Source organism: Balaenoptera ricei, chromosome 13, assembly GCF_028023285.1.
Source record: "Balaenoptera ricei isolate mBalRic1 chromosome 13, mBalRic1.hap2, whole genome shotgun sequence".
In the NCBI taxonomy this organism is placed as follows: Eukaryota; Metazoa; Chordata; class Mammalia; order Artiodactyla; family Balaenopteridae; genus Balaenoptera; species Balaenoptera ricei.
In genome coordinates, this window is record NC_082651.1 from 78557454 (window position 1) to 78573139 (window position 15686).

Here is a 15686-nt window from a genome sequence, read left to right on the forward strand (position 1 = left end):
AAGGAGCTTATATCTTTTGGGAAAAGAAAATGGGAAAGCTAAGAATGAAATACTTACACAGAAACTCAAACAAGAGAGAAGACAGTTTAACAATGTTAAAAATGAGTATAGGGCTTCCCTGGTGGCACAGTGGTTGAGAATCTGCCTGCCAATGCAGGGGACACGGGTTCGAGCCCTGGTCTGGGAAGATCCCACGTGCTGCGGAGCAACTAGGCCCGTGAGCCACAACTACTGAGCCTGCACGTGTGGAGCCTGTGCTCCACAACAAGAGAGGCCGCGACAGTGAGAGGCCCGCGCACCGTGATGAAGAGTGGCCCCCGCTCGCCGCAACTAGAGAAAGCCCTCGCACAGAAACGAAGACCCAACACAGCCAAAAATAAATAAATTAATTAAAAAAAAAATGAGTACAGGGGCTTCCCTGATGGCGCAGTGGATAAGAATCTGCCTGCCAATGCAGGGGACACGGGTTCGAGCCCTGGTCTGGGAAGATCCCACATGCCGTGGAGCAACTTAGCCTGTGCGCCACAACTACTAAGCCTGCACTCTAGAGCCCGCAAGCCACAACTACTGAAGCCCGCGCGCCTAACACCCGTGCTCCGCAACAAGAGAAGCCACCGCAGTGAGAAGCCCGCGCACTGCAATGAAGAGTAGCCCCTGCTTACTGCAACTAGAGAAAGACCGTGCGCAGCAACAAAGACCCAACACAGCCAAAAATACATAAATAAAAATATATAAATTTATAAAAAAAAAAAATGAGTATACCATTGCAGAGTAGGAGGAAGTAAAGATTAGGTGGTCAGGGAAAGAGAACATGGGTCTGTGAGACACCAGAAAAACCAGAGGTCTAACATGGATCTCTGTAAGGCAAAAGGTGGGAGGGTGGATGTCCCAAAGGGAACTACAGAAGTAACAGGCAGCAGCAAATAACACTCTACTGGCATTTAATTTAATCCTCACACCACCCAATAAAACTGTACTACTTCTTTTTTAAATTGAGATGTAACTGATGCATAACATTACATTAGCTTTAGGTGTACAACAAAATGATTCCATATATGTACATGTCACGAAATGACCACAATATGTCTAAATTAATGTCTATCACCACATAGTTACAAATATTCTTCTTATCAGAACTTTTAACATCTACTCTCAGCAACTTTCAAATATACAATAGAGTATTAACTATAGTCACCATGCTGTACATTACATCTGCATAACTTATTTAATGACTGGAATTTTGTGCTTTCTGAGCAACTTCACCCATTTTGCCCACCCCCAAATCCTGGCCTCTCTGTATCTATTCAGTTGGGTTTTTGGGGAATTTTATTTTATCTTATTTTATTGGTTTTTTTATTTTGGGAGACTCCACAAATAAGTGAAAGCATGTGGTATCTGTTTTCCTCTATCTGACTTCTCACTTAGCATGATGCCCTCGAAGTCCATCCAGGTGATATAAATTATGGGATATCCTTTTTTATAGCTGAGTAATATTCCACTGTCTATATTTACCATTTTCTTTATCCATTCATCTACCAATGGACACAAGTTGTTTCCATGTCTTGGTTATTGTAAATAATGCTGCAATGAACATGGGGGTGCAGATATCCTTTCAAGTTAGTGCTTTTGTTTTCCGCCAATAAATACCCAGAAGTAGAATTACCAGATCATATGGTAGTTCTATTTTTAATTTTGGGGGAACCTCCATATTGTTTTCCATAGCGGCTACACCAATGTACATTCCTACCAACAATGCACAAGGGTTCCCTTTTCTCTATAGCCTCACCAACAGTTGTTATTGCTCAGCTTTTTGACAGTAGCCATTCTACCAGGTGTGATGTGGTATCTCATAGTTTTGATTTGCATTTTCCTGATGATTAGTGCTGTTGAGCACCTTTTCATGCACCTGTTGGCCATCTGTATGTCACCTTTGGAAAAATGTCCATTGATCTCCTCTGCCCATTTTTTAATTGGATTGTTATTTTGCTGTTGAGTTGTTTGAGTTCTTCATATATTTTGGATATTAACCCTTTGTCAGATACATGATTTGCAAATATTTTCTCCCATTCCATAGGTTGCCTTTTCATCTTGTTGACGGTTTCCTCTGTTGTGCAGAAGATTTTCAGTTTGATATAGTACCACTTATCTTTGCTTTTGTTTCCTTTGCTTTTGGTACCAAATCCAAAAAATCATCACCAGGACCAATGTCAAGGAGCTTGCCACCTATTTTTTCTTCTAGGATTTTTAAGGTTTCAGGTCTTATGTTCAGGTCATTAATCCATTTTGAGTTAATTTTTGTGTACAGTGCAATATAGTAGTCCAGTTTTCACAACAAACACCATTTGTTGAAAAGACTATCCCTTCTTTATTGTATACTCTTGGCTCTTTTGTCAAAAATTAATTGACCATATATGTGTGGGTTTATTTCTGGGCTCTGTATTCCTTTGTACTGATCTATGTGTCTGTTTTTATGCCAATGCCATACTGTTCTGATTACTACAGTTTTGTAACTAGTCTGAAATCAGGGAGCATTATATCTCTAGCTTTGTTCTTCTTTCTCCAGACTGCTTTGGCTATTCTGAGTCTTTGTGGTTTCATACAAATTTTAGGACTGTTTGTTCTATTTCTATCAAAAAATGCCATTGGAATTTTGATAGGGATAGCACTGGATCTGTAGATTGCTTTGGACAGTATGGACTTTTAAACAATACTAATTCTTCCAATCCATGAGCACAGAATATCTTTCCTTTCAGATATGAGCACAAATATCTTATTTGTCTACTTCAGCTTCTTTCATTGATACTGTATAATTTTCAGGGTACAAGTATTTCACCTCCTTTATTCCTATTTTATTCTCTGGTGCCATTGTAAATGGGATTGTTTTCTTAATTCCTCTTTCTGATTAGTTTGTTATTAGTATATAGCAACACTACAGGTTTTTGTATATTAATTTTGTATTGTGCAACCTCACTGAATTCATTTATTAGTTCTAACAGTTTTTTGCTGGAGTCTTCATAGTTTTCTATATAATATCATGTCATTTGCAAATAGTGATGGTTTTACTTCTTTTTTTCCAATTTGGATGCTATGTATGTAATCTATCTAATTTTGCCTAATTGCTCTGGCTAGAACTTCCAATATAACGTTGAATAAGAGTGGAGCGCATGGGCATCCTTGTCTTATTCCTGAACTTAGAAAAGAAGCTTTCAGCTTTTCATCACCATTAAGTCTGATGTTAGCTGTGGGCCTCTCATATATGGCCTTTAATATATTGAAATACATTCCCTCCATACTCACCTTGCTGGAAGTTTTAATATCAATGGATGTTAAGTTTTGTCAAATGCTGTGTTGTTGTTGCATCTATGGAGATGATCAGACAGTTTTTATCCTTCCTTTTGTCAATGCAGTATATCTCATTGATTGACTTGCAGATGTTGAACAATTTTTGCATCCCTAGGATAAATCCCACTTGATCATGGTGTATTATCTTTTTAGTGTACTGCTGAATTTGGTTTGCTAATATTTTGTTGAGGATTTTTACATCTATGTTCATCAGGGATACTGACCTCTAATTTTCTTTTCTTGTGGCATCTTTGTTTGGTTTTGGTATCGGGGTAATGCTGGCCTCATAAAATGACTTTCGAAGTGTTCCCTCCTCTTCTATTTTTTGTTTCCTTCTTCTTTTCTTGGCCGCACCGCGTGGCATGTGGGATCTTAGTTCCCCGACCAGGGATCGAACCTGTGCCCCCTGCATTGGAAACACAGAGTCTTAACCACTGGATTACCAGGGAAGTCCCATCTTCTATTTTTTGGAAGAGATTGAGAAGGATTAGTATTAGTTCTTTAAATGCTGGGTAAAATTCACCACTGAAGCCATCTGGTTCTGGACTTTTGTTTGTTGGGGGTTTTATGATTACTGATTCAGTCTCCTTACTAGTAATGGGTCTGTTCAGACTTTCTATTTCTTCATGATTCCTAGGTCATATGTTTCTAGGAATTTATCCATTTCTTTCAGGTTGTCCAATTTACTGGCATATAATTGTTCATACCAATCTCCCATGATTCTTCATATTTCTGTGGTATCAGTTGTACATCTACCCTTTCACTTCTGCTTTATTTATCTGTGTCCTCTTTTTTTCTTGGTGAATCTAACTAAAGCTTTGTCAGTTTCCTTTATCTCGTCAAAAAACCAACTTAGTTTCACTGATCTTTCCTATTGTCTTTTTAGTTTCTCTTTCATTTATTTCTTTCCTTCTAACTTTTGTTATTTCCTTCTTTCTAACTTAGGGCCTTATTTAGTCTTCTTTTTCTAGTTCCTTGAGGTATAAAGATAGACTGTTTATTGAAGTCCCCTCTTAGAATTACTTCCACTGCATCCCATAAGTTTTGGTGTGTTGTATTTCTATTTCCATTTGTTTCAAGGTATTTTTTGATTTCTTCTTTGACCCACTGGTTGTTCAGTAGTATGTTATTTAATCTCCACATACTTGAGTTTTCCAGGTTTTTTTTTTTTCTTGTAACTGATTTCTAGTTTCATAACATTATGATCAGAAAAGATTCCTTGACATGATTTCAACCTTCTTAAATGTAATAAAACTTGTTTTGAGGCCTCACATATGATCTATCCTGGAGAATATTCCATGTGAGCCTGAGAAAAATGTGCATTTTGTTGCTTTGGGATACAATGTTCTATATATGTCTATTAAACTATATGTCAGACCAACTGGACTTAAGGCCAATGTTTCCTTATTGATTTTCTGTCTGGATGATCATCCATTGATGAAAATGGGATATTAAAGTCCTCTACTATTACTGAATTGCTATTCTCCCTTTAGGTTTGTTAACATTTGTTTATGTATTGAGGTGCTCCTTTGTTAGGTGCATAAATATTTACATATGTTATATACTCTTGTTTGATTGACCCCTTCATCATTATATAATGACCTTCTTTGTCTTTTATCACAGACTTTGTCTTAAAGTCTATTTTGTCTGATATGAAATACAGCTAACTCAGCTTTCTTTTGGTTTCCATTTGCATGGAATATCTTTTTCCATCCCTTCACTTTCAGTCTGTGTGTGTCCTTAGACCTGAGGTAGGTCTCTTATAGACACCATAAAGATAGGTCTTGGTTTTTTTTAATCCATCAGCCACTTTTGTCTTCTGATTGAAGAATTTAATCCATTTACATTTAAAGAAATTACTGATAGCTATGTACTTACTGCCATTTGGCTAATTGTTTTGTGGCTGCTTTGTAATTCCTTTGTTCCTTTCTTCCTCTCTTGCTCTCTTCCTTTGTGATTTTCTGTAGTGGTGGGCTTAGATTCCTTTTTCTCTATCATTTGTGCATCCGCTACAGTTTTTTCCTTTGTGGTTACCATGAGACATAAAATAACGTATAACAGTTGTTTTAAGTTGATAACAACTTAAGTTGAGACACATTCTAAGGCTGTACATTTTTACTACTCCCCCACGATGTTATGTTTTTGAGGTCACAATTTACATCTTTTTATCTTCTGTATCCCTTAAAAATTATTGTAGCTATAGTTATTTTTAATACTTTTGTCTTTTAAACTTTATTCTAGCTTTAGAAGTGATTAACCCACCTTTACAACATTATTCTGAATTTTACTATATATTTATATTTACCAAGGATATTTATACATTCATGTTTCCCAGTTCTAATTAGCACCTTTTCTTTTCAGCTTAAAGAAGTCCCTTTAACATTTCTTTGTAAGGCCATTCTAGAGGAGATGGACTCCTTGAGCTTTTGCTTGTCCACAAACCTCTCTATCTCTCCTTCAATTCTGAAGGACAACTTTACCAGATACAGTTTTCTTGACTGGCAGTTTTTTTCTTTCAGCACTTTGAATATAGCATGCTACTCCCGTCTGGTCTGCAAAGGTTCTTCTGAAAAATATGCTGATAATCTTATGGGGGTCCCCTTGTATGTAACAAGTTGTTTTCCTCTTGCTGCTTTGAAAATGCTCTTCATATCTTTAAATTTTGACACTTTAACACATTATTGACTGGAGACATATTAATACATCTTTTGTTACCTGAATGTTATTGAAAGGAGACATATCAGTACGTTTTTAGAGAGTGATACAATTAACATCACTGTGCAAAGTTGTTAGAGCTTAAAATTGATCAAGGGTTCATTATACAACTTGTGATTGTCAGTATCATTCACATTTTGCTCCGTTAGGTCTTTGTTCCAACCTTGTGTATATTATAAACGTAAAATTTTCAAAAATGATGTATTGCAAAATTCTGAGTGAAGAATTTTTCAGTGAATTCTATGCAGATACTTTCTTTGATTGAGTGACATATATACTAGTGTCTCAGAAGATAGTTCTTCAGAATATAGTTCTGATTCAGACGATGTGAATATTAGACCAACAAAAAGACAAAAAACCTTAGTGATTGATTCTGATACAGAAAGTGAAAATGAAACTCAGTGCTAGAGAATTCTCCTTTGCTTCTATAGAAGAGTGGATTGAAGACAACATTTCATGAAAATTAGAAGACTTTACAGGTGTGTCAGTTGTAACTATTGAATGTAATAACCCACAAAGTGTTAGTGAAATAACAATTTTTGGCTGACCAAAATAAAATCACTGGCCACAGGCATTAATTTTTGCAAAAATACCCCATCAATAATGAGTTAATTATGTGTCTTGGTGTGAGGCTCTTTAAGTTCATCTTATTTGGAATTCTCTGGGCTTCCTGGATCTGGATATCTGTTTCCTTCCCTAGGCTGAGGTACTTTTTGGCCATTGTGTCTTCAAATAAGTTTTTGCCCCCTTTTCTCTTCTTCTGGGACCTCTATAATGTAAATGCAGGACCACTTGATGTTGTCCCATAATTCCCTTAAGTTATTGTCAATGTTTTCCATTTTTTATGTTGCTGCTTTGATTGGTTATGTTCTACTGCCCTGTCTTCAAGTTCACTGACCCTTTCTACTGCTTAAACTGTTAAACCCTGTTTTCAGTTCAGTTATTGTATTCTTCAGCTCTGTGACTTCTTTCTTATATTTTCTATCTCTTTGTTAAACTTCTCATGCATTCTTCTCCTGAGCCCAATGAGCATCTTTAGGACTGTAATTTTGACCTCTTTACCACCAGGTTAATTACTCGTCTCCAGTTCATTAACATCTTTTCCTAAAGTTTAATCTTGTTCTGTAATTTGGAATATATTCCTCTGTTTCTTAATTTCCCTTGATTCTCTGTGTTGGTTTCTATGCATTAGATATAATACCCACCTCTCCCAGGCTTGTAGGAGTGTCCTCCTATAGGAGATGAACCTTATCATTCAACCCTGCTCTAGTTCTTGGTTGTCTCTTAAACCTTTGTGATTTAAGAGACATTTTGTTTGTCCAAGCAGCCTACTTTATTTTTAGTGGCTCCCAGTAGTTGAGGATGGATATGCCAATGTGGGGGGAGGATCTCAGCACCCTGATTCAGGCCAATTGGAAGTCAAACCCTCAGGCAGCAGCTTTTAAAGTAGGCAAATATAGTTCTTTCAGGAGAAGACTTGGAGATGGGTTCTTTTGTCCGCTCCCTCCATGCTAAATAAGCTCTAGAGTAATGGTTGGCTCTAAGAATTGTTTCTTTATTTGCTACTGTCCCATTGACCTCACCCCTCCCCCCAAACACAAGCCCACTGGCTACAAGAGCCAGGTTATCAAGGGATGTGTTTTCTGGGTGACAGCCACAAAAGTCAGAGTGCCAGACAAGTATACAAGCTCCTTTCTCGGAGACACTGGTGACCAAAGGTGGGCCAGAGGGAAAGTGATATCCCCACCCCCAAGGTCTCTAGATTACAGTCTACCCTTAGATGTGTGTTTAATTAGAAGCCTGCCCCTCCAGCCACAGCAAGGAACATAAGCAAACAGCCGTCTTTCACAGAAAGACTGGGGGCTTTCCATTCAGCTGCCTCTGCACTGGGTCCTGGAGTATAGCCACATAAGTGTGCAGGGCCCTTTAAAAACTATTTCTCAGTTTGCTGTATCCTATGGGTCTCCACTGGCTTTCAAAGCTAGATGTTTTGAAGGCTCATCTCTCAGGTGCAGGTGTTAAAAGTTGGGGTGCTAGATGTGGGGTTCAAAACCTCCACTCCTGAGAAGTTGGGGTGCTAGATGTGGGATTCAAAACCTCCACTCCTGAGGGAGATGCTCAGAGTTGTCAGATTCCTCCTGATTGTGGGTCGCCCTGTGTTCCTGGCTGCACTAGTCTGGAGCAGTTTCTGTCTGGCTGAACAGGGAGGTGGGAGGAAACAAGTGTGTCTTGTTTCAAATACCACAGATTCTCATTGTTCTTGATGAGTCTTGGTATAAATTTTCTTGAATAAATGTTTCTTCATTTGCTGTATGTCCTTCAGACCATTTCTGGAGATTTTAAATGACTCTTACTTCAGAATTTTCACCAGTTTTACTGGGAAGTGGGTCTACAGAGCTCCGCATACTATCATGTTGGAACTGCCTTTCCAGTCATCTTTTTTTTTTTTTATGAACTATTTTTTTAAAAATAAATTTATTTATTCATTTATTTTTGGCTGTGTTGGGTCTTTGTTGATGCATGCAGGCTTTTTCTAGTTGCGGCAAGTGGGGGCTACTCTGTTGCAGTGCACGGGCTTCTCATTTCAGTGGCTTCTCTTGTTGTGGAGCATGGGCTCTAGGCATGTGGGCTTCAGTAGTTGTAGCATGCAGTTTCAGGAGTTGTGGCTTGCGGGCTCTAGAGCGCAGGCTCACTAGCTGTTGCTCATAGGCTTAGTTGCTCCACGGCATGTGGGATCTTCCCAGACCAGGGATCGAACTCGTGTCCCCTGCAGTGGCAGGCAGATTCTTAACCACTGTGCACCCAGGGAAGTCCTCCAGTTGTCTTGTATTTATTTATTTTAAAAATAAATTTATTTTTATTTATTTACTTTTGGCTGTGTTGGGTCTTCGCTGCTGCGCACAGGCTTTCTCTAGTTGCAGCGAGTGGGCTTCTCGTTGCGGTGGGCTGTTGCGAAGCACGGGCTCTAGGTGGGTGGGCTTCAGTAGTTGTGGTGCACAGGCTCAGTAGTTGTGGCTCGTGGGCTCTAGAGCGCAGGTTCGGTAGTTGTGGCTCACGGGCTCTAGAGTGCAGGCTCAGTAGTTGTGGTGCAAGGGCTTAGTTGCTCTGCAGCATGTGGGATCTTCCCGGACCAGGGCTCAAACCCATGTCCCCTGCATTGGCAGGCGGATTCTTAACCACTGTGCCATCCAGGGAATTCTCAGTCATCTTTTACACCCAAGATTCTTCTTGGGTTGTACTTTTAAATATCACCCTTGTGATATTTAAGTTACATTGTTTTGACTGTCTTTTTTAGAGGCTCCAATTAAACAGATGTTAGAACTCCTCTAACTAGGTTCCATTTCAATTACTTTCTCTCTGACAATTTTTTTTCTTTTTTTCTCCTTTTCATTCTCTATTTTCTTTTGGTTTTTTAAAAATTGTGTTGGAGTATACTTGATTTGCAATGTTGTGCTAGATTCAAGTGTGCAGCAAAGTGATTCAGTTATACATATACATATGTTCATTCTTTTTCAGATTCTTTTCCCTTATAGGTTATTATAAAATATTGAGTATAGTTCTCTGTGCTATACAGTAGGTCCTTGTTGGTTATCTATCTTACATATAGTAGTTTGTGTGTGTTAATCACAAGCTCCTGATTTATCCTTCCCCATCCCCCACATTTCCCCTTTGCTAACCTTAAGTTTGTTTTCGACATCTGTAAGTCTGTTTCTGGTTTGTAAATAACTTCATTTGTATAATTTTTTAAGATTCTACATGTAAATGATATCATATGATATTTGTCTTTCTCTGTCTGACTTACTTCACGTAGAATGATACTCTCTAGGTCCATCCATGTTGCTGCAAATGGCATTATTTCATTCTTTTTTATGGCTGAGTAATATTCCATTGTATAAATGTACCACATCTTCTTTATCCATTCCTCTGTCAATGGACGTTTAGGTTGCTTCCATGTCTTGGCTACTATGAACACTGAGGTGCCTGTATCTTTTCAGAATATGGTTTTCTCTGGATATATGCCCGGGAGTGGGATTGCTGGATGATACGGTAGTTCTATTTTTACTGTTTTAAGGACCCTCCATACTGTTCTCCATAGTGGATGTATCAATTTACATTCCCACCAACAGTGCAGGAGGATTCCCTTTTCTCCACAGCCTCTCCATCATTTATTGTTTGTAGACTTTTTGATGATGACCATTCTGATTGGTGTGACGTGATATCTCATTGTAGTTTTGATTTGCATTTCTCTAATAATTAGTGATGTTGGGCATCTTTTCATGTGCCTCTTGGCCATGTGTATGTCTTCTTTGGAGAAATATCTATTTAGGTCTTCTTCCCATTTTTTGATTGGGTTGTTTGTTTTATGGATATTGAGCTGCATGAGCTGTCTGTAAATTTTGGAGATTAATCCCTTGTCGGTCGCATTGTTTGCAAATATTTTCTCCCATGCTGTGGGGTGTCTTTTTGTTTCGTTTATGGTTTCCTCTGCTGTGAAAAAGCTTTTGAGTTTAATTAGGTCCCATTAGTTTATTTTTGTTTTTATTTCCATTACCCTAGCAGATGGATTGAAAAAGATCTTGCTGTGTTTTATGTCAAAGAGTGTTCTTCCTATGTTTTCCTCTAAGAGTTTTATAGTATCGCATCTTATATTTAGGTCTTTGATTCATTTTGAGTTTATTTTTGTGTCTGGCATTAGAGAATGTTCTAGTTTCATTCTTTTACATGTAGTTGTCCAGTTTTACCAGCACCACTTATTGAAGAAACTGACTTTTCTTCATTGTATAGTCTTGCCTCCTTTGTCATAGATTAATTGACCATAGATGTGTGGGTTTATTTCTGGGCTTTCCATCCTGTTCCATTGATGTATATATCTGTTTTTGTGCCATGTAGCTTTGTAGTATAATCTAGGGTCAGGGAGTGTGGTTCCTCCATCTCTGTTTTTCTTTCTCAGGATTGCTTTGGCTATTCGAGGTCTTTTGTATTTCCATACAAATTAAAAAAAATTTTTTGTTCTAGTTCTGTGGAAAATGCCATTGATAATTTACTAGGGATTGCACTGAATCTGTAGATTGCCTTGGGTAGAATAGTCATTTTGACACTATTGATTCTGGTAGCATCTTTAGGATTCTCTACGTATAGTACCATGTCATCTGCAAACAGCGACAGTTTTACTACTTCTTTTCCCATCTGGATTTCTTTTATTTCTTTTTCTTCTCTGATTGCTGTGGCTAGGACTTCCAAGACTATGTTGAATAAAAGTGGCAAGAGTGTGGGAATTCCATGGTGGTCCAGGGGTTAGGACCTGGTGCTTTCACTGCTGTGGCCAAGGTTCAATCCCTGGCCAGGGAACTAAGATCCCACGAGCTGCGTGGCAAGGTCAACAAAAAAAAGTGGCTGAGAGTAGACATTCTTGTCCTGTTCTTCATCTTAGAGGAAATGCTTTCAGCTTTTCACTGCTGAGTCATTTTCTGTTTTCTTGTATTGCTCTTTATTTTCATTTTACTCTATTTTCCTCTTGGATATTTCATAATTCGCTCTTCATTTCTGACATGATTTTGCCTTTTTGTTCTTTTTTTTCCTTGAATTCAATTGACTTATATTTCTCCTTGTTTTCTTGTCTATTACTGTTCATTGTATTTCTCACTCAAAAGTATCTTTTTTTTAATATCCCCAATTGCTTAGTTAATGATAATTCATTCAGTTTGGAGTGTTGTGTTATGGTGTACATTTTTTGGCTTTTTGGTTTTTCAGTTCTGCCCTCCACTTAAGTTTCTTTTATGAATTTAAAAAGCTTTTATGGTTATTGGGTTTTGCTGTATAATTTTGGGGGTGGGGTAAGCAAAGACTGTTATTTCTTGCTTCTCTTTTTATTCCTGCAGGATTTTTAATTTCCTTGTTTTCCTTCACTACCACACTTCTAAGGGAAGCTAGCCCTTCTCTATATATCTGATTCTCCCTCAGAAGCAATACTTCTCCTGAGGCATCTTCAGGTCCCACTGTCTTTCTAATCACTTCCTTGTATCGTGTGCTGTGAACTACTATGTCCAGACCTGTGTTCAGTATTTTGGCACTTAGCGTTAGACTTTAATTTTTCTGGGGATGCTTTTGTTTGTGCTTCCTCTAAGTTTTCCATGCCTCTCTACTCTCTTTACTCTTAAGAGTAAAGTCTCTTACCACTCTCAGAACCCACAGGTTTGCAATGATGGGAGGGTAGAAAGAACTCTTTTAGACTTTCTCTACTTAATACCAGAACCTTCTAAATGCCTTCTTTGTCTACTGGTCATGCTGAAGAGATGAGTGATGTGGTTTTACTTCCTCTGCTTGTTGATTGGATGATTTTTGTTTTTTGTTTTTTTAAAGATGAGGAAGATCAGGCAGCTGCCATTGTCCTCCAAAAACCATTGTAAGAAGGCTCTTAATTATGGATTCAATCTCTTTATTAGACATGAAGCTGTTTTAATTTATTTTTCATTTGTTTTCATTATTATCAGATTTTGTCAGTTGTATTTTTCTGAATGTAATTTGTTGATTTCATATATATTTTCAAGCTCATTCACATAATGTTCTTAATATTCTGTTACTTTATTTTATGTAGAATCAGGAATGATAAACAAGACATTATCATTCTTGATCAGTCTTTTTAGGAATGTGGCAGTTTTTTAAAATACTAAAATATCTTTGACATTTCTGCCATCAAGAGGTGAAGTCTATGCACCCTCCCCTAGACTCTTTGAGGACAGTGATGGCTTCCACCAATAATGTACTGTAGATGTGATGCTATATGAATTCTGGGGCTAGGTCATAAAATGCCTTGCAGCTTCCTGCTGGTTCTATGGGGATGTTTGCTCTAGGGAAAGTCAGTTGCCATTTAAGGAATCTGACTATCCTGAGACCACAATACTGTTCAAGTGACAAAGAGAAAGATAAAACTATTAGCATGAAGGCAACTAAAACACAAACATGCAGTACTTCTTACTAGTCTATCCTGAGGACAATGCCTGCCCTTTGCCCTCACAAATCCTACACAATTTCAGTACACTGATAGGCACATGGTTTAGAGAGCAAAGAATTCAAATAAGAAATATTACATAGGAAACCAAAGAAGTACAGGTTTAATGGATGAGGCTGTCAGGGAGTATAGTGGGTGCTTCATCCACTCATATGTGAATAACTGGTTTGAATATATTTTTAGTCTGTTCCTCACCCCTACTTCACATTACAGAGTGGAGATCAATTAAGATTTAACATGCAATGTTGAAATATCCCTACTTATCCACCACTCAGTGAACATGCTGCTTTCCTAACTATGGAAAATAAACATTTCTAAGAATTTTAATATTATAGTATACAACAAGGACAGTGAAAAGTCTTTAAAAAAAAAAAAAAAGTGATGGATTAGGTAAGTTCAGAAAACACCAGCACCTGGTATAACGCTTGGAACCAATGGTTATTCAATTACTATTCAATTATTAGATAAATGTGAATGAATCAGTTCCTTTCAAGTACCTTATCAGCACAGACCACTTTCTGGTCTAAATTACCACAAGTATGACATGTAATAAAAAGTTACTGAACTATTAATTCATATTCTTCAAATTTTTGGTCCTCTGGGACCATACCTACTTCCTTGTGAATAGTTTATTCTCTTTCAACATAAGATGTTTCTGAAAAAGGATTAAAATAATTTATTATCCCCTAAGGAAAAAAAAAAAAAAAAAAAACTGGTGATTGTTTTTGGCTAGGGAGGGAAAAAAGTGGAAATGGCTTTAATACTTAAGTGGAGTTTAGTAAGTTATTCTGTAGTTTTAGAGTGAGTACATCATATATAAAATAAATGAACAACTTATAATAATTTGTGAATAACCTACCAAATCCTGGAACACTTTTGAGAGTGGCTTTGAGGCAAATTTTCTCTAATCTGAGGTAGCTATATCTCATCAGACAATTCCACAGGAACATCCAGTCCATTCTTGTCCGATGATTCATGATAATGACACTTCTTTCTCCAGGAACAAATGCATCACCTGTTATAATCACTTTTACACCAAACATGGTCTCCAGCAATGCCTACAGAAAAAACAATACAGATATTTAACAATTTAAAGTTATGATTTCCCATAGGTAAATTTTATCATGTCCTATAAATAAATCTGATTTCTAATAAGTCAAAAGCATGTTATTCTTGCTTCTATAACAAATTAAGAAAAAGAAGTTAATCTGGAAGAACATGACAGCACTGTTTCTATTTTCAGTTCTACTAATTTAAGTTTCTGGCAGTTCCCTAATTTAAAAATGCTAACTTTCATTGAAATCTTCAAGATGGATTATTAAGACGAAAAGAAAAAGTACAAAAGGCATACAAGAAGTTTCCACTGTGTAATTTTTTCAGGTTAAAGAAAGATATATAAGATTTTTAAATTTTTTAATAAAAAGAATAGTCAAGAAATTTAATACTGAACATAGGACTGAGGGAACAGAGAGTCAAATTTTTCATTTTATACCTTTCTGTACTAAGATTTTTTTTTAAACAAATACACGTATCTGTTTATTTTTTAAATATATAAAGAATGTATATTTACTAAAGTGCTGCAGCCCCAGTACCTACAATAGTGCTTGGCACATAGAAGATCAAATATTTGCCAAATTTGCTTAATTAACTTTTCTGATGGCCAGGCATAAAGTATATATGAAATATTTAGAAGGAAATAAATTACAGACTGAAGTTCTTGAAAGAACAATAACATATTAAGAAGCCCTGATTACTGATTTCAATGCCCATTTAAATTTTTGAATAATTTACAGGTAACAAATTTACTAGTTAATAAATATTTGACTAATGGAGAGAAAACTGGTCCACAGCAGATAAAAGACAAGAAAATCGGAAGTTCTCTGGCAATATTATGAAAACTTTGATCAAAGTATAGCAAAGAAACTGTGGTACAATTATGCAATGGAATACGATACAACAATGAAAACAAATGAACCATGGATATCTACAGCAACATGGACAACATACAAGCATAATGTTGAGAGAAAAAAACCAAACAAGAATATATACATTAAGTGTCCATATAAATCTTTCTGAAACAGACAGTAACTAAGATATCTACAGATAAATATACAGATGGTAAAAATACAAGCGGTAAAATTAAAAAGAAAAGCAAGGAAATAACTATCTTACAAGTTAGGACAGTAGCTACTTCTACTAAATAGGAGGGTGTTGCGACTGGGAAGCTAGGTGGCTTGCTGACAATTTCCTACTTCTTGATTTGGCTGATAGTTACACTTTAAAATTATTAAAGTGCCTTTATGTTTTATTAATTTTTCAGTATATTTCCAAAAAGACCTTTTTAAAAAAAAGTATGATACAAAAGAACAATAGGACCTCAAATAGGACCAAGAAAAAAACAGGTTAAAAGGAATATTAGCTTTAAAAAAAAGATATGTTTGTTATTATGACCACAGTATTTCAGAGTCAGAGGGTTAAGATGTAAAACATGATCATTTGGGCTAAAGTAGCTACAAAATGCCTGCGGTTTTCGTCAAATTTTCAAAAGAGTCCATAACCACTCAAATAGTTATAATCCCCACCCCCACTCCAAAGTCTGGGAAGTTAAGTTCCAATGTAG

The 15686-nt window shown here is 36.8% G+C and overlaps 1 protein-coding gene across 3 annotated transcripts in view; it reads right to left on the reverse strand.

Moving 5' to 3' along the window:
- Positions 1–15686, reverse strand: part of LCLAT1 (lysocardiolipin acyltransferase 1) — a 204780-nt gene that overhangs the window by 107682 nt on the left and 81412 nt on the right. For all 3 annotated transcript variants that reach the window (XM_059943653.1, XM_059943652.1, XM_059943654.1), the window contains exon 3: positions 13926–14124. In XM_059943653.1, coding sequence (XP_059799636.1) covers positions 13926–14124 — 199 coding nt within the window. The remainder of the gene's footprint in view (positions 1–13925; positions 14125–15686) is intronic.